The sequence below is a fragment of the Phaseolus vulgaris genome, chromosome 11, assembly GCF_051622355.1.
Source record: "Phaseolus vulgaris cultivar YP4 chromosome 11, ASM5162235v1, whole genome shotgun sequence".
NCBI lineage: Eukaryota > Viridiplantae > Streptophyta > Magnoliopsida > Fabales > Fabaceae > Phaseolus > Phaseolus vulgaris.
The window spans coordinates 5,573,277-5,599,010 of record NC_143508.1 but is presented as its reverse complement, the minus strand read 5'-3'; the positions used below and the strand labels follow the sequence as shown (position 1 = coordinate 5,599,010).

Genomic DNA, 25,734 nt, shown 5'->3' with positions numbered 1-25,734 from the left:
CATGTCATGCCACCAATAAGACTTCTTGAGATCTTGATACATCTTGGTCATTCCTGGATGTAAACTGAGTTTGCTTTTATGACCTTCAGATAACACTGTTTGCTTTAGTTCATTATCTTCTAGTATACATATTCTATTTTTGAATCTCAAAATATCATCCACTCCTAAAGAGAAGTCTTTAGCTTTGTCAGTATTTAATAAGCCCATGAAGTTCTTCAATTTTGAATCTTCCAACTGCTTCTCCTTCACCTTCTCCAGAAATTCATTAGTTATAACAAGTGTATTACAACTAATGCAATTTGAAGACATGGAAACCTCCAAATTCATACTCCTGAAATCTTCAATCAATGCTAGCTCTCTAATCATAAGCGACGACGTTTGTATCTTTTTACGACTCAACGCATCTGCAACAACATTTGCCTTCCCAGGATGATATATTAGCTGGAAATCATAGTCTTTTAAAAATTCAATCCATCTCCTCTGCCTCATATTTAACTCCTTCTGATCAAACAAATACTTCAAGCTTTTATGATCACTGAACACATTAAAACTAACTCCGTAAAGAAAATGTCTCCATATTTTTAAAGCAAAGACAATTGCTGCCAATTCTAGATCATGAGTTGGATAATTTCTTTCATGCACATTTAACTGACGAGAAGCGTAGGCAACAACTTTCTTATTCTGCATCAGAACACAACCCAATCCCTGATAGGAAGCATCACAGAAAACTTCAAAAGACTGATTGGTATCAGGGATTGTCAATACAAGAGCATTAGTCAACCTTCTTTTCAACTCTTCAAAACTTCTCTCACATTGTTCAGTCCATGCAAAAGGATGATCCTTTCTAGTCAATTGGGTCAAAGGAGCCACTATTTTAGAAAAACCTTCTATAAATCTCCTTGTAATATCCTGTTAACCCGACAAAGCTTCTAATTTCAGTAACTGTTTTAGGACGTTCCCACTGAAGTACAACCTTCACTTTAGAAGGATCTACTGATATTCCCTGTGCAGAGATGACATGTCCTAAAAATTGTATCTCTGACATCCAAAAGTCACATTTTGAAAGTTTAGCATATAATTGTTTTTCTCTCAAAATGTTCAGGACGGTTCTAAGATGTTCTGCATGTTCTTCCCTTGTACGAGAATAGATCAAAATGTCATCTATGAACACTACCACAAACTTATCAAGAAAAGGTCTGAATATCCGATTCATATAATCCATGAAAATAGCTGGAGCATTAGTCACCCCAAATGGCATAACCAGAAATTCATAGTGACCATACCTTGATCTAAAAGAAGTCTTCTGAACATCTTCCGCTTTCACTGAAATTTGGTGATAACCTGAGCGCAGATCTATCTTAGAAAAGACAACTGCCCCATGCAACTGATCCATCAAGTCATCAATTCTAGGAAGAGGATATTTATTCTTTATTGTTAACTTGTTTAATTGTCTGTAATCTATGCATAGACGTGACGAACCATCTTTCTTCTTCACTAATAGCACTGGAGCTCCCCATGGAGAAACACTAGGTCGAATGAATTGTTTCTCTAATAAGTCTTCTAGTTGTTTCTTCAATTCTGCTAACTCCGCTGGTGCCATTCGGTATGGAGAAATTGACACGGGGCCTGCTCCGGGAGTCAAGTCTATTGCAAACTCTATCTCTCTTTTAGGTGGAAGTCCAGGAATCTCATCAGGAAATACATCCATAAACTCCTGAACTACAAACATATCTTTTTGTACTTTATCAGTAACTACAGAACAAGCCAAGAGCATAAAACATTCCGCACCTTCTCGTATCTCTCTCTCAAACTGATGAGCTGAGATAACCTGCATTCCTTCTAATTTAGGGAAAATTAACTTCTTCCGACCACAATCTATAAGGATGTGATTAGCAGACAACCAATCCATTCCCAATATAACCTTCAAATCTTTTAGAGGTATACAAATCATGTTGATCTTGTATATATGCCCATCTATAATTACTGGACACTCAGCACACATGGAAGAAGTTACTATAATACCTTCTGTTGGTGTAGATACCACCAACTCAAATTCTAATTCTCGGACTGGCAACTTAAGTTTCTTAGCGCAATCAAAAGATATAAAAGAATGGGTTGCCCCAGAATCAAACAATACAGATACCTGTGTTCCAAGGATAGAACAAATACCTCTAACAAGGCTATCAGACTGTGAAGCTTCAGCTCCACTAATAGCAAAAACTCTGCCAGCAGCTTTGGGTTTTTGATTATTATTTTGTTGTACTTGCTGCACTCCGCCAGAATTTGGAGCTCCCAATTGGACACGACAGTCTTTTGTTGCATGACCATACCTGTGACATCTATCACATGTCACATTTGACACTGGATGAGGGCAAAATCTAACAACATGTGGCCCACCGCATCTAAAACATCTGAAATTAGATGGTGATTGAGAACTGGGTCTTCCACTGCTATAAGATTGAGGTTTGAAATATGGTTTCTTTCTATCTTCATATTTAGGCATGCTTTTAGAAGGTCCTCCCACTTGAGGCTTAGCAAGTCTGCTACTATTTTTCAAACTCTCCACTACTTTTGCTTTCTCCACTAGAGCAGGGAAATCTCTAATGGACATAGGAATCACCACTTCTTTAAGTTCTTGTTTCAATCCAAACTCAAATTTTCTACATCTCCAAGCCTCAGTCATGGTCTGGGTGTAGAATCTAGCTAGGTGTTTGAACCTAGTAGCATACTCAGTGACTGAAAGATTTCCTTGTTCCAGCTGCATGAATTCAATTTCTTTTGCATACCTGACACTATCAGGAAAATACTCCTCTTGGAATCTTACTTTGAAGTTCTCCCAAGTGGCATCTTCTCCTTTGTCTTCCATCATTTGCTTCATGTCTATCCACCAGAATTCAGCTTCTTCAGTTAGTACATAAATGGCATAGGATAACTTTCTCTCTTCAGGGCATTGAGTAGCTTCAAAGATTCTTTCTATGTCTCTCACCCACTGGTCTGTTCCATCTGGATTTACCTTGCCATTAAATCTGGGTGGATTGTGTCTCAGAAAATCCTCCACACTAAAAGTATGAGGTTGTTGATGAAGCTGAGATGCTTCTGCTGCTAATCTAGCTGTTTCTAATTGATGAAGGGCGGCCTGATACTGTTGTGCCATAGTAGCACTCTGTTGTTGCAAGGCTGTTGCCATCATCTCTATTGCCCGAGCTAAGTTGGGCATATCTACTGGTGGAGGGGGAGTAGGTGGTCTACATGCCATCTACTAAGCACATAAAGAATTGGGTTATAAATTACTAAAATTTTCAGCTACATCTTTAAGACAAATTAACTTAAAATAAATAATCACACAAAATAGATACAAAATCAATCAAGACTTATCTCTAAAATGTATTCTAGCTACTTAGAATTAAGATAGAAAATAATCTTGATCTAGTCATGAGTGTGCACCATCACCACTCTATCAAGATTCTTTTCATTCTTAATACTTTCATCTTTATTCATAACAATTAACTTGACTCGAACACAAACAAGATTTCAAGAAAAAACAACTTTGTCAAACATCTTATTAGAAACTTTTAACTAAGTCTTGAGGCTAGACGTAAACAAAAATCTACACGCAGGAGAAACAAAAGAAACCCACTACCCTCAGGTTATTCTAAGGATGAACCGCTCTGATACCATTAAATGTAACACCCCGGAAAATACATCTAACTATTACAATACAGGTTCTACTTAATTTTATACAAGCATAAAGTTTTTCAAAACATTCCTAATACATGATTAGGACATATAGAAATACAAATATTTACAATATAAGTTTCATAATCAACGCCCTAAAACTCTTCTGATCCTCATACACCTGTAAGATAATCTGCTCGTGTACGTAGTACAGTCATCGCAGTTCAAACACAACAAGAAAAGCAAGGGTAAACTAGTGAAAATAGAATTTTATAATATACACAATTAAATCAAAAGAGAAAACCAAGTTACATGATCAATTTCTCAAATTATTCAATCTTCTTCAAATCTCAACAATAAAACAATGACATAGATCTCACGTGGATCTACACATCCAGAATATTCAACAAACAACATCTTCCGGAAGACCCGTATTAAGTAAGTCCTACCAGAGACTAACACCTAATCCAAAGATTACCAGCGAATCCAACAGAAAGGATCAGGGTAAGTTCAATACAACCCAAGCCGTGCATCTCATATGTCACGGTGTGCATGAACTCCCCCATCAGCTTCTCACCACCTGATATCTTAGTCTATGTGACTTAGATCATCAGTGAAGCTCGGAGATCTCTGTTACCACATAGGCATCAATACTTAATACACAGCAAACATCAGTCCATACATTATCCCAAATGTATGAATTCAATTCCATACCATCCCGTCATACAATATCATTCCAAACACGATCCACAACATTCAAAAACGTAATTAAAATTAAAAAAACAACACTTAAATATTAAACCATCAAAATATAATATTTTTACAAATTTAAATAATATATAAACAAACAACCCAATATATATAACACACAACATCCCTGCAAGAAGAATTGAATATTGGGACCACGTCCCTTCCGCATTCAGATCTTTTATCCTAGGGTGCTATTAAAAATTAAATTAAGTTTTTCTTACCTCAATTGCTTGCTTTCCAAGCAACTTTTAAAATTTTATTCCCCACCGTTTGGATAAGCTTCAAGATTTACGGGCCTAATGCAAATTATCCAAACAGAACAAAAATTCAGTATATAATAGAATAAGTTGAGAGGATTAAACTTCTCAACTGACCCCACCAAGATTGATGACTAAATCCTAAGAAAAAACAGAGAACAAAGGATATTTAGAGTAAAAATGAACTTACTCTGTTTGAAAATCTGTTCGGGTAGAAATGTTCCTTAACTCCTCTGCTACAGCATGGTATGATCAGATTCTAAAATAGATGAAGATTGGGAGAGAAATTAAGAGAGAGGGAGATAAGAGAATTGGAGAGAGAGAGAAAGAAAAGATGACACGGGGAAGGTTCTGTTTCTGCTTTTAAAGAAAAGTGTTGTTACAATTATCAGTAAGTAGTAAGTTTTATGTGTCATATCTATTTTTAAAATTATGAAACTTTGTTATTAATATTAAAAAAAATAACTTTCGATTCATTTTGTTTATATAAGATTTGTTGTTATCATTTTAATGTCAAACGGGTGTAGAGATTACGAATATGGAAACAAATTTGGAAGTAATAGAAATTAGGGTGATGATATTTTAACATTTATTCCACTTTACACTCACAACAAAATATTAATATTTGTAATAAAAAAATTAAAAAATTAAAAAAATTCCTTAATGAAAATATAGTCAAAATGCAAAATGTTAAAATATTTTTTAAAATTTTAAAAAAATGATTAAAATATTAATATTTAGTGGGGTGTAGAGTGGAGCAATGTCAAAAAATTATTTTCCTAAAATCTAATTTTCATTTTGGTGAGTTTTATTGGTTTAAATTTATTTATATTTTAGTGTCTATTTTTTTTATTTCTAATGCTATTAAATATGAATGAAAACAAGGAAAATACTCATATTGAAGAGTTATGACTCCAAAGTCAATGAAAGAAACTAAACATCTTGAACAATAAAGAATACACGATCATTTACCATATTCTATTACAAAAAGTATTGATGAAAGATTACAAAAAGGATTCTCAAAGGTAGTTTCATTATTTTCACTTTCTTCTTAAAGAACTATTGAACATAGTTGGAAAACAAAAAGAAAGAAAGATGCCTGATAAGATTTTTTTCATAAGAAAATGATGTTTTCTAAAGAAAAAATTGTGTTTTTTCATCATATACAAGAACCAAAGACAAGTGAGAATTTATAAAATATTTTTGTTAAGATTTTTTTTTTCCACTATACAACAAAAGGAGTCAAGAAATGACTTAAAGTCTTCAATATTTATCTAGCAAGTTAATAAAAAAAAACCTCAAAATTATGTAATTTTATAATATGATTTTCTTAAGTTTTTTCAAGTATGAACAAAAGATAGGTTTGATATTCCTTTTATATGTTCATAAAAAAACTATTTAAAATTAAATGTCTTATATTGTGGGGTTTTTCCACTGTTATAGAATCATTACAATATAAATAATCATAAAAAAAACTATTGATACACTTGTCACTGTATTAGTTAAATCATTTGAAAACATCTGTTGACTGAAATTCAATCACATATTTTTGATATTATAGTTGGCAATGATGAAGAACATCAAAATCAAAACTTACTTTAAATATAAAATATTTTCATGATAATAAGAATAAATTAAAAAAGAATTGAAAGTTATTCATTCAAACGAGATAAAAAAGTAAATTATTTAAACACTGATTGATTTAAAATTATCAAAAATATAAATTACAGTAACAAAATCTTAATACTTAATTATTAGTAAACTTTTGTAGTTATAAATGTGAGTTATATGTTTATTTATATTTTATTCAAAACCTGCAAAAACACTTACATGCGATTGAAATATTACAACGATGGTTGTTACGTTAATAATACTAAAGTTTTGGAAATTGTGTTTAATGTAAACTTTGAACCAATTCTTATACAGTAGATGATGAAGAATGTTTTATTTATTTATTTGTTTTAATAATAAACATGAACAACTAGTTTCTATCTTTTGTATATAATTTTTAAATGGTTCAAATATTATGGTTGCTATGTTAGCAAACAAAAAAATAATAATACTTAACAACATATTATAATCATAAAGTGTAAGAATTTGATATGTGCTCATTTATTACCACGGGGAAGTGTAAATAACGTTCATGCAATACAGAAACACTTGTTTTTAACAAACTTTTTTTGTTGTTTAATAAACTTCATCATTGTTAGTGTCGTTTTTTATTTATTTATAGTTTTATTTTCCATGACAATTTAATAATTAAAATAAACTATTTCAATTCGAAAACCCAAAAAAATTGTGGACTTTTTAAGATAGTAATCAAACGTTATTTTTAATTTAAATATGTTAAATTAATTTTAGATATTAAAAACAAATAACTTTATAACACGAAACGATCCAAGTGATTTTTTTAAAGATTATTTTAATATAAAATATCTGATCTTTGAAAAACATAATAATTTAAAATATACTCATTATATTCAAGAAAGCAATAACTGAACAATAATTAAGAGACAGTGAGTTTTTGGAAGATAATTATAAAGTACAATGATAAATGTAACCAAACAATTTAAAAAAAAAAATAGCAAACGGAGCATTAAATGATAAATCCTAATGATTAGGAATTAATAAGTTATGAATCAGCGATAAAAAAAAAGTTTAACTTGAAATAGAAAGAAAGAGATGAGAAAAATGATTGAAATTTAAATAATACTCTAAAAAGTACTCATTTCATTATTTTTAGTTTGGTGTTCATAGAGTATCGTTAAAATGTTTTTTTTTTCAATTATAAAAAGTTACATATAGTTACTATCACACTTACATTTACATTATGTTTTAGAAATTCATGTTCAATATAACTTCTTTTATTTATTATGTTTTAGAAATTCATGTTCAATATAACTTCTTTTATTTATATATACACCTATGATAAATGATAATTAAATTATTTGATGAAAGAAAATAAAAGTCCATATAACATGAGACGAGTTAAATTTAACATAGTTCTAAGATGTTATGGACGTTCTTATGTGTACGAGAGTAAATCAAAATATCATTTATGAATGTCACCACAATTTTATTAAGAAAATGTATAAAGATTCAATTTATATAATTCATGAAGATGGTCAGAACACTGATCACCACATAACCAAAAATTCGTAGTGACCATACTTTGATCTAAAAGCAGTGTTTCGAACATCTTAAACTTTCACTAAAATTTGGGGATAGCCTGAACGCACATCTATATTAGAAAAGACAATTGCTTCATGCAATTGGTCCATCGGATCATCAATTATAAGAAGATGATATTTATTCTTAATGGTTAGTTTGGTCTACTGTTTATCATCTATGCATAATCAAAATGAATCATCGTTCTTTTTTAGTAAAAGCACTAGAGATCCCCATGAAGAAACATTGAGTCTAATGAATTGTTTCTCCAATAAAGCTTATAGTTGTTTCTTCAACTCAGCTAATTTTGTTGGTGCAATTTAGTATGGAGAAATTGACATAGGAATTGCTATAAGAATTAAGTCTATAGTAAAGTGTATCTTTCTTTTAGGTGAAAGTCCTAAAATCTTACTAGGAAATACATCTATAAACTACTGAGCTACATACATATCCTTTTGTGTTTTATTATCATTTATAAAACAAGCAAAAATCATGAAACATTATGCACCTCCCTTTCCTCTTGGTTTAGGAAAAATCAATTTCTTCCGACCACAACCTATAAGAACATGATTAGCAAACAAATAATCCATTTCTAAGATAACCTCCATATCCTTCAGAGGTATACAAATCATATTGATCTTGTACCTTCATTCATTATAGTCATTCAACACTCAACATACATATAAAAAGCTAATATAACACCTTTTGTTGGTTTAGATACCACTAACTTAATATCTAATTCACGAACTAGTAAGTTGAGTTTCTTAGCACAACCAACAAATATAAAAGAATGGGTTGTCCAATAATCAAACAATACAAATAAATATGTTCAAAGGATGAAACAAATACCTACAATAAGACTATCACATTGTAAACCCTCGGCTCCACTAATATTTAAGGTTCCCAATTGGATACGACGATCTTTTGTTGCATGACCATACTTGTGGCATCTACCACATGTCACATTTGGCATTGGAAGATGGGAAAAATCTAATAAAATGTGGTCCACCACATTTAAAACATCTAACATTAGGTGGTAATTGAGAAGTGGGTCGGTCATTCACTCCTGAAGAATTGAGGTATAGAGTAAGACTTATTCTTGTTTTCATATATAGGTTCGCTTCTAGAAGGTCCTCCCACAATTTGTGGCTTAACAACTCTGCTACTACTCTTCGGACTTTTCATTATTTTTGCTTTCTCCACTAGAGCAGGAATTTCTTTAATGGACATTAAGACTACCGTTTTTTTAAGTTCTTGCCTCAAACCAAACCACCTTTAAGCTTCAATCATAGTTTGGGTACAAAACCTAGCCAAATGTTTGAATCTGGTAGCATACTCAATTAAAAAAAGATTTTTCATATTCCAGCTGCATGAATTAGTTTCTTTTGCATATATGACACTATTAGGAAAATACTCCTCCATAAATCTTACTTTGATGTTCTGCAAGTGACATTTTTCTCCTTTATTTTTCATCATATGCTTCATATCTATCCACCCAAACTCAACGTCTTCGGTAAACTTATAAATGACATAAAATTTTCTCTTTAGGGCATTGTGTGACTTCAAATATTCTTTCAATGTCTCTCACTCATTGGTGTGCTTAATCTGGATTTACTCTCCCATTAAATTTGGGTGGATTATGCCTCATAAAATTATCTAGACTCAAGGAATGTTGTTGATGAAGTTGAGATGCTTATGCTATAACACCTCAATTATATTATATACATAATTGTTATTAGGAGTAAATTTTTTTCGTAAATTTTTTTTTCATAGAGAAAACATTAATCATAACATAACCTCATTGATATATGTTAATATTTTACATTTTTGGTAATTATTCACAATATATTCCAAAAATATATAATAATAAGAGTTATACATTTAGATAGAGAATTATCCATATATTTTATACATTTACTAAGTTCTCCATGAGTCAATGTTCTATAGAAGATCTTTCCAAATCTTCCTGAACATATTTTACTAAGCAAGTTATATTTCTACTTATACAACATGCACATATAAAAGAAAAACACAAAAAAGTGAGGTATTTATAAGCCTTAAATATCAATCTTAATCAACTTAAGACAAATGCAGACGTATGACTTGACCTATAATCATGAGAATCAATCTCACTTTATCAACCATATGGATCCATATTCTACTTTTTGATGATCCCCTTTGAACATAAAAAAATACTTTAAAAATATTAGGTAGTTGAGTATTTTTCATATAAAATATTAATATAATCATAAGTAAAAAAATGAAACATTTTTTTTTACAAGGGAGGATTAACTCATACATAGATTTGTTTGTACAAACTTTTTTATATAACTTTTTCTTAATTTTTATTTTTAATTTGTACATAAACAAATTTTAGCTTACTAAGATAATTATTTTATCTTTTTTTTCTCGTTTTTTCTTTAAATCTTTATGAACAAATTTAGTCCACATATATGCAACTTTATAGTTACTTCCAGTTTAACTAAAACTAGATTCTTGCAACTCAACAAATCGTTTTCCAAAACTAGTCTTGGATTTGTGATTTTATATAGAAATTGAACTATTACTCCTCAATACCAAAATAGATAAAATCAAATCAAATCAAAGAGGCACATCAACTAATAAAAGGAAGTGGTTCAATATATTTAGAATTTTTTTTACCAACCAAACCAAATTTAGCTATTTAAAAAATTATAATTTTTGTGTTTTGATGATTATAAAATTTGGAAATTTCACTGGTATCAAACGCTTTCTTACGTTGGATAATCTCCCTTTTTTATATCTGCAAAAATTTATCAAGCATTTACCAAGTTTGTAAAAATTATATTTAATTTTCATATTTTTAATTTTTACATGTTTACTATTTTTTTACGTATGTAATTTCGAGTGTTTAATATTTTTTTATAAGTGTAAGCAATGAACTTTAATTTATAACCTTAAGCGTGTGCTATAAATTAAACTTCAAATATGAATGAAACAATTGATTTTTTTTCCTATAAGTCCAACAAAATTGTGATGTAAATATTCATTCACTTTAAAATAATCTAATCTCCTATCTCTATGTCCATTATTTCACTTTCACCTTTCTTTCTCTTTCTCCCTCTTTCATAAATTATTTATTCTCTGCCTCTAAATTCTCACTAGTGATATCACATGACAATTTCATCACACCTCAGACTAATTAGAGAGTAAATGATATTTTTAACTGATCAAATTTTTAAACAAAATAAGCTTTTATCTATTATAAAAATTATTTATTCTCTTTCTTTCTTTGTGAGTTTGTTATCAATTATGATTAGTTGAGAAAAATTATCTTCTAAAAATTGATTAACCTTATACTCAAATTTGAGTATGTTTGGATATTATACTTCAAGTCTCTAGTTTTTTAGTCTGAAATTTTATTTGGAATAAAGAATTGTAAGAAAAATTATTTATGTTTTTTTTAAAGAACCTTAGGATGAATTATCTAGATGACTTGATCACAAAAATCGTAATTTCTATGTAGGGTACTTGTGTTGACTTGAACATAATATGAATGTTTTGAAATTGACTGTTATTTGGGTTTTGTATAACAGATGATTGTTTTGAAATAATCTTAGTTGGATATTTTCGATGAGAAGTTGATTTAGTGACTAAATTATGCAAGTTAAGGTATATAATTTATTGAACTGAGTTTTAAATACAGTTTTGACGAGTATAGTTAGTTCCTATATTTTTTACAGATATTAGTTACAAATTTGATGTGAACGAAATATGTGTTGAGTTTGAATGATTAAGATTGAATTGAAATGAGTGGAGGATGGTGTTTCAACAAATCATAGATCGTACTAATAGTTTTGAATATATTTGAAAGTTATATTTGTTAGATTGATTTTATGTAAAGCTTTAAAAATATGTTTGATTCCATTAGACGAGGTTGATTTTCTAATATATTTGCTTAAACAAAAGATTTTTGTTCAAGCGGAAAATAAGATTGAGATTAAATAAAATAGAAATCCAAGACTTAATCTTAATCCTATTTTTACTCAACCAAAGGATTTTACTCTCAAGTGAAAAAAAAAAGTTGAAACTCAACCTTTGCTCTTGGTCAAATTTCTCCAAAAAATAACAAATGTTTACTGAAGCAAAAAAATATTTGTTTTATTGTCCATATTTAATGGATTGTATGTGAAAGTTTATTATAAATATAAACTAAATATTAGTTTGTAAGTTTGATTGATTTGTAATTTTTTTTAGATGATATATGGAAATTATTTCCAGAGTGTAAATTTGTGGTAAGATGATAGGTGAATCATTGTTTGATTTGTGTATTAAATAATGACAACTATGTTATAATAGATAACTCATAACTTCACTGATGGTATATGTCACACAAATTAAAATATCAAATTAGGAGAAGTTAAGGAAAGCGTTTCCTTCACACAATGACATATGTAGATGTGCATGTTGTGTTGTATTGATATTAAGTTGATTCATTACTCTTGGATTCACTTATTAATATATATATATATATATATATATATATATATATATTATTGAATCAAATGTTAGTTTGAGGTGAGATATTCTTAATATGAATATTAAAAAAGACGTTACAATATAAATATTATGAAAAACGTTAGTTGATATTCAATTTGTTGAATTTACTTAATGTATATATTTATGTTTTAGTTATATGGTTATTGTAAGTTGGAATCAAATTAAATTGATGTGATTTATTAACTAATTTTTTTATATTCAATTTTTTACTAAAAAAAATTATTTTAATAATTTACTCTTATATATTGTTGTGATAAATGATAAATGTACTATGTACTTATAATTTTATTTTCGTAATATATATATATATATATATTTATATTTATATATTTTATACAAAGCTTTGTTAGTATATAGTAAAATATATAATTTTTGTAAGGGTGTTAGAATCTCATATAAACATGATCATTTAATTAGGAGGTTAAATCAACATTCTAACATTTTACTTAAAAAAAACCATTTCCATCAAACAATACACACTATTACCGACTTTAAAATTTAGTAATTAATTATTTACTGTACATGTATCTCTCTCACATAAAATGTTAAATCTTATAGTACTCATTATATACATATATACATTATATTTTGCATCAGGATTATATTTCTCTTATATTATCTTTTAAAAAGATTATTTGCTTCAAATTTGTAATATGAATGATTAGACGTATCCTTACTATTTGAAAAACAATATACTTTCCATCCATTAAAAATAACATCCTTCTAAAATCTCGACATATTTAGCAAAGAATATTCTTTAAAAAATTAGTTCTTTTATGTTTTTTTTCTTCAATGTAACTAATTCGATATTATTCACTCTTAATTAAAAGAAGATCTATAATTGGGAAAATAATTTACAAAACATAAAAAATCACTGTTTTGAAACAGAAAAAAAGTCTAAAAATAAAAAGACCACGGTTTTAGAATGGAGATAAAATATAATTTTTTTTCTTGGGTTTCTTAAAATCACAAAAGAAAGTTTGAATCCGTGAAACTGAATCCTCTATTTTTATATAATTTTAAGACACATTCTTTTTTTTTTAAACAGATTTGTTTATTTAGTTCTAAAAATATTCTTTTACAGAGTAGTGTGTAATGACAGAGAGAGAAAAAAAAACTAAAAATGACATAAAGATGTGATAAGTAAAAATTGTAAATAAACTAGTTTTAAGGAAGTCTGTTATAATGTACACTAAATTAGAGCTAAATTTGAGGAGATACAGTATTTATACGTAATGAATTGAGTAATAAAAAGTAGTGAAAATGAAAAAGAAAAAGAAAAAGATGATAGTTAGTTATAATAAGACTAACACATAGCAGAAGAGTTGAAGTGAAGTGAAGAGAGAGACGAAATTTACTGTTATATTTTACTGATGTAGCGAATCTAAGAAACTAACGTGTCAGTCATTGACAGCTTCTGGTTTGGGAAGAGCAGCAAAAAAAGAAAATAAACGCCATTTTTCTTTCTTTCGGAATGACATCAGTCGGTTATCACTTGGTCAATTACCCCTAATGTTTAGGAAATACATCAAATATTTTTTGGATATTTCTCAGATTCATAAATAAATGGAAACTTTGCAAACTTTTTTTTTAAAAAAAAAGCTAAAAAGGAGAAATAGAAACCAAATATGTTGTTTTTAGTTTGGTTTTGCCTTGCTTTGCTTCCTACCTTCATATGTATTTAATCAGCCTCTAAGTGGATGGAACAAAACCCTAAGGGTTCTTGTAAGAACCAATCGCCGCCGGATTGATCTCTGTCACTGTTTTCTTTTTCTGATCTCACTGCACCATTTTCTCCCTCCCTTCTCCCTGTTCTCCCCCTCTTCTTTCTCACCTTCATTTTGTTCTTCTGTATATATTATCCTCTCACTAAGCATGTTCTCCTAGGAATTTCCTGTATGTAATTATGGAAACTAATTCTGGGGAACAGAGAGTGAATTCTGCAGGCTCGTTTTGTTTTTGATTATTGGGGTGTTTTTGTTTCAGCTTCAGAAGTGGCTTCGGTGCAGTTTGTACGAGGAAAGTTTGGTTTTTTTTGTTTGTTTTTGTTTTTCATTTCCTTCCAGAAACCGCCAGTAATATTTTTGTTAAGTTGTTAACATGGGGTGTGGCGGTTTACGTTTCATGGTGGGAAAAGTTTGAGTCTTTGGGTTTGTTGGGTTAGGGTTTAATTTGGGGTGGTGGGTAGTGATGTGGTTTAGCTGTATGAGGTTGGTGATTGGAGAGTGGTGATCAAATTGGGATTTTGAAAAATGCTGTCTGAATTTGAAAGAAGACCGATGATTGGGAGTAACGAGGGTTCTTTTGGAGATGAACTGGAGAAGGAGATAGGGATGTTGCTTCGTGAGCAACGCAGACAAGAGGCTGATGATCGTGAGAGAGAGCTTAATATTTTTAGGAGTGGATCAGCGCCTCCAACTGTGGAGGGTTCTTTAAGTGCTGTTGGAGGGTTGTTTGGTGGCGGTGGCGGTGCTGCTGGTGCTAGTGGTGCCTTTTCTGAGTTTCAAGGGACTAAAGATGTGAATGGGATTGCTTCTGAGGAAGAGCTTAGGTCTGATCCAGCTTATCTTTCGTACTATTACTCCAATGTGAATTTGAATCCTAGGCTGCCACCTCCTTTGATGTCAAAGGAGGATTGGAGGTTTCAACAGAGACTTAAAGGTGGAGCTTCAGTTCTTGGTGGAATAGGAGATAGAAGGAAAGTGAACAGGACTGAAGAAAATGGCGGTAGGTCGATGTTTTCTACTCCACCGGGTTTTAACATGAGGAATCAAGAGAGTGAAGTGGACAATGAAAAAACAAGAGGTACTGCGGAGTGGGGTGGTGATGGACTAATTGGTTTGCCTGGACTAGGGCTGAGCAAACAAAAGAGCTTTGCTGAAATTTTCCAGGTGGATTGCCTTTTCTGCCATTGATTGACTCCACGCTGCATCTGTTTCTATTTTTCCTGGATTGTGTAATTTGGCATTTTGTGTTTTCACTTTTATCTGTACCATATGATTAATTTATGCTCATGTTGTGACTTGGTAATTTATTTTTAAGTGTGGTTTTTATGTTCTGATGTGTCGTATTGTTCAAACGTTATGATTAATGCATGTTATTCTTGAGGTAAGTGAAGTATTGATCAATGGATGCTAAATGATGTCATGAATTTGTGTCTTTGAGTTTTGGATTTCGTTGTTTGTAATGCTTTTTGTCATGGGAAGATGGCAGATTAACATTTTGTGAATTCATCAGTTTTATTTTATTTTCATATCCTTCTGTTCATCCTGAATGATTGTCCTGTACTAGTTATCCTTTGTGTTTCATACTGGCTCTATATTTAGCTACATCTAGTTGATTTGTTACATTCACCATAAAATCTTTTAGGCACGTTTCCAAAACCCATTTGTGTTTAGTTTTGTAATACTGCACACATAGTGCATATCTTTACCGTTACTGTAGTACTATATTGTAAACTGTAGCATGTTTGTGGTTGAGGCACCTTCCAGTCTTCAGTCAATTTATCACTGTATAACGTCATGGGCATTAGAATTTAAGTTATTCTACAAAATATAATCTACATGTTTCTGTTATAAGCAGATTATAAAATAATCTATTCAACTGAAGTAATTTAGTTACAACAGTCTCTTCTACACGATTCACTGTATATACTCATAGTACAGTGTGCCATTCATTTTATATTCAGATTTTTTAGACACTCTTCCTTGCTAAATGTTCTCTCAATGTTGTCTTTTCTCTTGCATTCTCTCAGTATTGGTTTATGTTTCTTCACCAGTTACATTATTTCACGCAATTGCTATCAACTCTTAACAATTGGAGATTGACTTGTCTTTGCACCCAGTAGTTTTGATGAATGTGACATATCACAGTATTGAAGTGGTGTACATGTTGATTTTGATCTTGCAGTCTATGTTTTTTGCTAGATCTGGATAAAGTATATTTAAATCATTATTTGTTTCCCTTTGCATTTTGAAAGTATTTTTGTAGCAATATTTTTATTCTTTTTCTTGCTACTATCAATTGCTGACATTTCTGAACTGAATTTATAATATTTTTGCTTTGATGTTTTTATTGGATTTCTTTATTTTCATATTCTTTTTCTTCTGCCCATCATTTACAATCGATAATTGTGCAGGATGATTTGAGGTGTAATACCTCTGTCACAGGCCCGCCTTCTCGTCCAGCCAGTCGTAATGCATTTGATGACAATGATATCATAAGTTCTGCTGAAACAGAGTTGGCTCATGTACGCCGTGAGTCTTTGACCACAGATGCACTAAGATCAGGAGTGAATGTTCAAGGATCATCTTCTTCCCAAAGTATTGGTCTGCCAGCTTCATATTCTTATGCTGCCGCAGTGGGGTCTTCCTTATCAAGAAGCACTACTCCAGATCCACAGCATGTTGCTAGGGCTCCCAGTCCCTGCATCACACCTATTGGTGGTGGCAGAGCCATTGCTTCTGATAAGAGAGGTATTTCCAGTCCAGATGGATTTAATGGTGTTTCATCTGGAATCAACGGGTCATCAGATCTTATGGCAGCATTGTCAGCGATGAATTTGTCAGCAGATGACATGTTAGATGGTGATCACCGTTTGCCGTCACAGGTTGAATCAGATGTTGACAATCACCGGGGATATCTTTTTGGTAGGCAAGGTGGTCAAGATCATGGGAAGCAACATGCTTATTTAAAGAAATCTGAATCAACTCATTTGCAAAATTCAAGTAAGAGCAGGAGCGGTTCTGATCCTAACAATGCATCCTTGGATAGGCAGGTTGACTTACAAAAGTCTAATGTTCCTTCCAATAACTCATATTTCAAAGGATCGCCTACCTCCCATTTTAGTAGAGGAGGTAATTTGCCACTTCAGTACCAGCCTTTAGATGGTTCAAATTCGTCATTTAGTAACTATGGTCTGAGTGGATATGCTGGAAATCCAGCATTGGCATCCTTGATGACTAATCAACTGGGCACTGGTAATCTGCCTCCATTGTTTGAAACCGTTGCTGCGGCATCAGCAATCGCAGCCCCTGGAATGGACTCAAGAATTCTTGGAAGTGGTTTGGCTTCTGGAGCTGCTGCTCCATCTGATGTGCATAATCTTGGTAGGATGGGAAATCAAATTCCAGGTAGTCCTCTTCAGGCCCCTTTTGTTGATCCCATGTATCATCAGTACTTGAGGACAACTGAGTATGCAGCACAACTTGGTGCTCTTAATGACCCCTCTGTCGACAGGACCTACTTAGGTAATTCATACATGAGCTTACTTGAGCTTCAGAAAGCTTATCTTGGGTCTATCCTCTCACCTCAGAAATCTCAATACAATGGACCCCTGGGTGGTAAATCAGGCAGCTCCACTCCTCATGGTTATTATGGAAATCCTGCATATGGTGTTGGGTTGTCATATCCAGGAAGTCCAATGGCAAACTCTGTTGTATCCACTTCTCCAGTAGGATCTGGAAGTCCTGTTAGGCACAATGAACTGAATATGCGTTTTGCTTCTGGAATGAGGAATTTAGCTGGGGTAATGGGACCTTGGCATGTAGATACTGGGAACATTGATGAAAGTTTTGCTTCTTCTCTATTGGAGGAGTTTAAAGGCAATAAAACAAAGTGTTTTGAGCTCTCTGAAATTGCTGGTCATGTTGTTGAATTCAGGTATTTTTTTCCTATTGATCTTTGTCTTATGCTACCACCCTGAAAATAATAATTTTGATTAATTTATTGTCATGGACAGTGCTGATCAATATGGGAGCAGATTTATTCAACAAAAGCTTGAAACAGCTACTACTGAAGAAAAAAACATGGTTTATCAGGAAATCATGCCACATGCCCTTGCTTTGATGACTGATGTCTTTGGTAATTATGTGGTTCAAAAGGTAATCATTAATATTTTTTTATTTTATTTCATGAATCTTGTTTGAATAATGGTTTGTAATTGATACAAAATCTGTTTTTATGATGTCTATCTGTCACCTAGGTGTAGTTTTTTTCAGATTAGCTTCTTTGTATCTCTAATGTTAGAAATCATATATAGATACATGAATGGGCTGAGGGACAAAACAATCTCTTAAGCATTTTTCTCATATTTTTATTCTAATAGTGTAGTGCTATATGGTATATTGCAGTTTTTTGAGCATGGACTTGCTGCCCAGAGAAGAGAATTAGCCAACAAACTTCTTGGCCATGTTCTGACACTTAGCCTTCAAATGTATGGTTGCCGAGTCATCCAGAAGGTATGAACAATAAAAGTTGGCATTTAGCTGATGTGTGTATGTTTGTCACTCTAAATTTCTGAGTTTGTTATGAATTTTTGTTTGTTAATTATATATCCCTCTTTAGGCCATCGAAGTTGTTGATCTGGATCAGAAGATAGAGATGGTGCAAGAGCTTGATGGTAATGTCATGCGCTGTGTACGTGATCAGAATGGTAATCATGTCATTCAGAAGTGTATTGAATGCGTCCCAGAAGATGCAATCCATTTTATTGTCTCAACCTTTTTTGATCAAGTTGTGACTCTCTCAACCCATCCATATGGTTGTCGAGTAATACAGGTAAGGTCTCTTCACTGGTTATGTCTCTCTTATGTTTTATCTAAGATCATTTGTCATATAAGAGGCTTTTTATGCAACAGAGAGTACTGGAGCACTGCAATGATCCTACAACACAGCAGAAAGTTATGGATGAAATTTTAGGGGCAGTTAGTATGCTAGCTCAGGATCAGTATGGCAACTACGTTGTTCAGGTTTATAATTTTTTCTTTTTAGACAATGTGGACTTCTTTCTTGTTGCCATAATAGTTGAAGTGTATTTTTATGGTTCTAATGATTGTTTGGTATACTTTAGCATGCTTTTACTCTTGGTTTCAAGCCTGCTTGACTGTAGTCCCAAAAATTCTTATGTCACGATGTTTTTTTGAAAGAAATACACATAAAATTCAGTTGAAAATCATAAACAAGAAAAAAAAATAAGCTTCTAGTTGAAAAGTTTCATGATAAACCTATTGATAAGGATAACACTGTAGGTAAAGATTAGAAGCCTGCCCAAGGAAAATGCATATATTTTACTCGAATTAACAGATTTGAAGTAATAAAATTCAATATATAGAATAATAGTTTCAAAAAACATCTACATAAGAATTTTTGGGACTACAACCAAAGGTCTTATGTCAAGATGTTTTTTGAAACTATTATTCTTTATATTGAATTTTCTTACTTCAAATCTGTTAATTGGAATAAAATATATGCATTTTCCTTGGGCAAGCTTCTAATATTTGCCTACAGTGTTGTTCCTTATCTATAGGTTTATCATGAAACTTTTAAACTGGAAGCTTCTTTTTTTCTTGTTTATGATTTTCAACTGAATTTTATGTGTATTTCTTTCAAACACATGTAACGCTTCAGTGAAAATTGTTTTCATTTATAATTATTTGTTTTTGAAATTCTAAATTTATTTTACAGCTTCCTGCTTTATTTATTTATGTTTTTGAAATGCCGTCAAGATTGGTTCTTTTCACATGTGATATAGAGGCTTTTTGTCCATAATTACTACTTCTCTAGTGTTACTCTTTATTATGTATGTGGATTGATTTCTTGCTTTCGGTTTCTTCTCTCCCGGATAACAGCATGTTCTAGAACATGGGAAGCCTCATGAACGTTCTTCAATAATAAAAGAATTAGCCGGCAAGATTGTTCAAATGAGTCAACAGAAGTTTGCTTCCAATGTTGTGGAGAAATGTCTGACCTTTGGAGGTCCTTCTGAGCGCCAATTACTAGTAAATGAAATGCTTGGCTCAACAGATGAAAATGAGCCTCTTCAGGTTCGTTGAACTTTCTTTTTCAAATCCACTCTCTTTCTTCAGGTTCAATACCATCATAATTTTATTTGATTTTAATGACTTCCAATGCTATTGTATTAACTGAGCTTAGGATCAGGAGTGTTTATGAGTAAAGTTGGATTGAGTTCATCTAACTTGTTATATGACCTGATTAAAGTAGTTTGGGTAGGGTTGATGAATCAGTTTCATTTTTTTATTGCATGTGATTTTCCTCAAATCTTTGTTTTTAACAAAACATATGCACAAATTATAAATTGAAATTGAAAATAAAATGTTTAAATTAATGGATGGGTGTGGTTGGGTTCATCACCAAAATCCTGTACCCAATTCAATAAACAATGAGTGGACTTCTTCTTTTGATTGAACATCTCCTTCATGTAATTGACCATAACAAATTTTCCATCTCCAGTCTGGTCACATAACTGTTTCAGTTATGGGAGAAGGCATGCTATATCTCCTCAATAATTCTTTCAATAAAATTGTTATTTTGTCGGTGTTGTGAAGGCTTTAGCTAATTCTCACTACCTGTCTTACTGAAATTCATAATGGTTTGTTGCATGATGAGACTCTTTCCTCTTCCCAGTTTTGCAAAATTCTAAATGAGATTCCTCTATATACAGGCCATGATGAAAGATCAGTTTGCAAATTACGTTGTACAAAAGGTGCTGGAAACATGTGATGATCAGCAGCGTGAACTGATTCTTTCACGAATTAAGGTTCATTTAAATGCATTGAAGAAGTACACCTATGGAAAGCATATCGTTGCACGTGTAGAAAAACTTGTTGCTGCTGGAGGTACTCACATTTTTGTTATTAACATCCATTCGTGCGTGTTAGAGGAGCACTTTGTGCTCCCACATGTTAAATGCATACAAGAGATACATGCATGAAGACCAAGACATTGTGCTGGTTTAATATATGAAGGCTATTTTTATGATGTGTTGTGGTATTGCACGGTTTCTGAAAGGTTGTGTATGATTTGTTGCAGAAAGGAGAATTGCTGCTCAGTCTCCCCAACCTGCTTAGGTGGCTTAGAAAAATAATATTGTACAGCTAACTGAGGCTAGTGTGAGCTGCTGCTGCTTCTTCTTCTTCTTCCTTTTTCCAAATGAAGAGGTTATGATTCCTGTCTGTGAAGATGGGGGTTGTAGCCAGTTGGAAATAAAGTTGTCGGTTGTACTGCAGAACTGTACATTTTGTAGCTTTAAGTTTATACAAAGAATTTAAGCGAGAAGAGGCTGAACAGATGTTTTAATGCACCTGAGGCCCCTGCAGAGGAGATAAAATGAAATATGACTATACAAGCCTTTTTATGGTGTAAAGATTATAAAATGGTGAGGTAGTTTCTAAGTGGACGTGACTGTACAAAATGATGCCATGTCGAGACGTTCTTGTGTAGACGAGGACACCTTTTTTTTTCTTCTATTTTGGTCATGTATGGTTATTGACTTTCTTTCCCCTTTCAAGAGTATAATTTTTGTGGCAAATTTACCTTTACCTTTACCTTTTCTCCTGTGATACCGATAATAACTCCTCACTCTCCATCTTTTTATTCAATCAAGTCAAAAATCATAAAGGTTCTCCAAAAGTAGGACAAACATATGGAAAAGAAGGATATAAAGTGATTGAAGAAGTATTTTTAAAGGCTCTTTTAACGTACTGCGTTTCAACGTTCCTGGTGCAAATCATGCACCATTTTACAGCTCCTTTTTAAATCATTAGATAAAATCTATGTGTTGCCTAATGTCATTTGGGTGTAAATTTCTATTAAAATAAAGGTTTGATGCTGGTTTGAGTTTTTGCTGCGTTGGTAAAAGAAGTTTTATTCTTAATTGAAAAATGTTGCATTTAAAACATGGCCTTCAGTTTTTGTTTTAAAATTCTGAGTCCTTTCATTGACTTTGAGGTCGAGTTTTATAGTAGACTTGGTCCTATACACGGGTGTGAACACAGTGTGTGAGTAGGTTTGGCGTGAAGCATTTTCTAATGTACACTTAATGTTTTATTTGTTAAGATATGTTGATACTTCAAAAATTCTAATCTCAATCTTCATTCGACATTTGTAACATAAATTAAATCTTGAAGTATCTAAACACGTGGTTCATCTAACATATAGTTTGTGTAAATTTATAAAAAAATTATCATCTCTCGATTTTATGATGTGAAGTAATTGTTGTGACTTTGATTTTTCTTTTTTCTTTTACTTTACTATGTTTTTGTGAGGAAGGATTAGTAAAGGAAGATGAATGTCAAACTCTTAATCTAAGTAATTTAAAAATGAGAATAAAAGTAGATGAAATATATATTATGTCAACTCCTCTTATAAGTCATACATTTATGGTTTTCCTACCCATTTTAATAAGATAAACAATTTGTTTTATCTTGTCGAAGAGATATAATTATAAAATATATTAAATGTAATTTAAGCATCACAAAAAAATTATTAATGGAATTCTAATAACAAAAATGGAATAACTTACAAGAACCCAAATGTCTGTAGTTATTTCATAGAACTTGTACATTGAAGATTAATAAATCTTTAAAGATATATAAGAAATTATATAAGAAATTATTTATACTATGAAGCTAATCCTTTGAAAAAGAAAAAAAAGAAAAATGTTACTAAGTCTTATGGAAAGCGTCTAGGACCAATCTTGTATGAAGGGCAACCACAAGAACGTAACCTTGCATGAAAAACAACCAAAAGAGCGTCTACGACCAACCTTACATGAAGGGTACCCATAAGAGCGTCTAGGACAACAAGATCCATGATCAAGAGAGGTCCATCAAGCGTTAGCATAGTTTTATTTGTGGTGCAAATAGCATAGCATTGTGAACCTTGTTTAATTGTGCAAATTAGGATTAAGTTTGGATTACCTAGATTAGTTACGGTTTCTAGAACCTACCACACTAATCTAGGCCGGCCATGTGAAGGCTAGGTGGCCATGTGCTCCATGTGCTTACACTTATATGTAATTTGGTAGCATTTCATTTGTATTTGCCTCTTCAAATTTCAGCCCTCCAATCCTATATAAGGAGGTGCTTGGCTCTCATTTTGTAAGATTAAATTGAGTATTGTTATGCTGCCAAACTTGAGTCATACTTTACTCCCTTGCCTAAGATTTAGGTCTTAATCTTCAATCCTTTCACCTACCAAAAGGGGTTGGCCGAATCTTCCTCAATTTCCCTATTCTCATGCACCTCCAAGGCAGTCACACCTCCTAGGAGGGCCTTGATCCATCAATAAACCATTAAGCTTTCGCAAACCACCCAAAAACCACAAAAGAGAATAGTTCAATGTCATCAAAGTTCATCAATAGACCAATAAAACTCTTTTATCTTGGGGAGTGCGTTGAAAACCTAAAAAGGTTTACTAATAAACAATTGAAAAAATACTTAAAGAAAGTTAATAATAGTTTTTGAAGAATTAATTGGGGAGTACGTTAAAAACCTAAAGAGGTTTTAAAAAAACAGTTTGAAAAGAATACTTGAAAATGTTAATAATGATCTTTGAAGGAATAATTATGTATTTTAGTTGTGGTTAATTAAACTCGGTGGATTAACTAAAAAATAAACATATTTTTAGTAGTATAAACAAACAAATAAAAAATATTGAGCCTGGTGTACCCTCATCTCTTTTGTGTTTTAAAGTAGTTTTATAAATGTTGAACACAAATAAACACTAAATATTAAATATAAGAACATTATTAAATAAAAAATAATTTTATTGATCAAAATAATTAATTAATATATTTTAATAAATTAAAAAAATATTAATATTTAAGAAGAATTTATAAAATAGTTTATAAATTAATATCTAATCATTACTTACCAAAATTTAACTATTAATTAATTTATAATTTAATTTTTTTATTAAATTATTAAAGACTTTAGAATTGGATAGCTAATTTAACTATCAATTTAAAAATTATTTTATAAATTTATACGAATAATAGAAATCACTTTAACTACTAATAATTTTTTAATCTCTAAATTATCTAATTTGGTTAATATAGTGATTAATTATTATTTTTTAAAAATTTAATTATTGTTTAATAATCTAAATTTAATTATTATTTAATAATTTTTTTAGTGAAAAGTATGGTTAATTACACTACTAAAAAATCATTAAACAGAAATCAATTTTAAAGAAAAAAATAATTGGTTGTTATGTTGATTAAATTATATATTATTTTAGAGATTAATTTTTTTATTAATTTCTAAATTAGTTTCTATTATTGATAAATAGTTTTTAAATTGGTCTCTAATTGTCTATCAAGGTTTTTCTACCAAATTTAAAATTTTTTGTAGCTAATTAGATACAAATTTAAAAATTATTTATCAATAATAGAAATTAATTAAAAATTAATATTTTTTAGTCTAAAAAATAGTATCTAATTTAGTCAGTATAACAACATTTTTTTTCTCTAAAATTTGTTTCTATTTAATAATTTTTTTTAGTGTTAAAAATACAAATGAAAATCTTTAATTGTAAAAATATAAAAATATCATCACTCAATCATTTTCATGTGTGACTAACCAAATATTTTAAATTTTCTAGGGGAAGTTTCTCAATAATTACTCTTAGAATAAAAAATACGAAGAAAGAAAACATTTAGTTTTTAAGTTAATATAAGTTTAAAACATCAGTTAAAAATCGAAATTTGGAAAAATTAATATTAAATAAATCATAGCATTAAATATAAGCTAAGTTTAGCTGATAAGACAAGTTATTTCACTTCTTCTCTTAATTTTTTTCTTCTATAAATGTTTATAAACACAGTTTCTCGAAATAAATCTATAATGTAGTAACAAATTAAAAATATTATAAAATAACAATTTTTTTTCTAAAGAAAGTATATAAATATTTTTAAAATATGTTTTACCTACCAAACCAAATTTAGCTTTGTTTAATAAAAGACTCTCATAATTCCTATTAAAACATGTTATGATTTACTGATATAATATTTTTTTAATAACAAACACTTTTGTAGTGACACTCTAAAAGGATACATAGTTTATTTTTGTGAGTATTAGTTGGTACAATAACTAATGTAATATATAAACTGATGTTATATCCGATTGGATTAAATGGCGTGTCGGTGTTCGATACTCGTGTCGGACATCGACATTCACGTATCCGTGAAATGTCCAATTTAAAAAGTATTTGTTAAATTTCTGACAATTCTAGTACATTTTTAACACAATTTTAAAAAGAAAAAATACATTAATTTTTTCAAAATTCAAATTTTTTATAAATTATTATTATGATTATAAAACTAATAAACAAATCATTATGAACCAGTCATGAAAAACATATTTCCGCTCCAAAAAATAATCTGGAACATACTTGTACACATAAATTTTTATTGTCAATTTATATAATTCATAATTATATAATATATAGATTCGTGTCCCCGTATCCTACATTTTAGAGATTTTACGTATCTCCGTATCCGTGTCGTATTAGTGTCAGTATCTGTGCTACATAAATAATGAGTGTA

At 30.8% G+C, this 25,734-nt stretch overlaps 1 protein-coding gene across 1 annotated transcript; it reads left to right on the top strand.

Annotated features, from left to right (window-relative positions):
• The first annotated feature begins 13,716 nt into the window (after positions 1–13,716).
• LOC137821007 (pumilio homolog 2) lies at positions 13,717–21,727 on the top strand. The gene is made up of 9 exons (XM_068625395.2): positions 13,717–15,280; positions 16,528–18,050; positions 18,130–18,271; positions 18,521–18,628; positions 18,735–18,947; positions 19,028–19,138; positions 20,018–20,212; positions 20,851–21,025; positions 21,219–21,727. Exons 1-9 carry the CDS (start codon positions 14,642–14,644, stop codon positions 21,254–21,256), a joined length of 3,144 nt encoding a protein of 1,047 aa, XP_068481496.1. The 5' UTR covers positions 13,717–14,641; the 3' UTR covers positions 21,257–21,727.
• Positions 21,728–25,734: the final 4,007 nt, after the last annotated feature.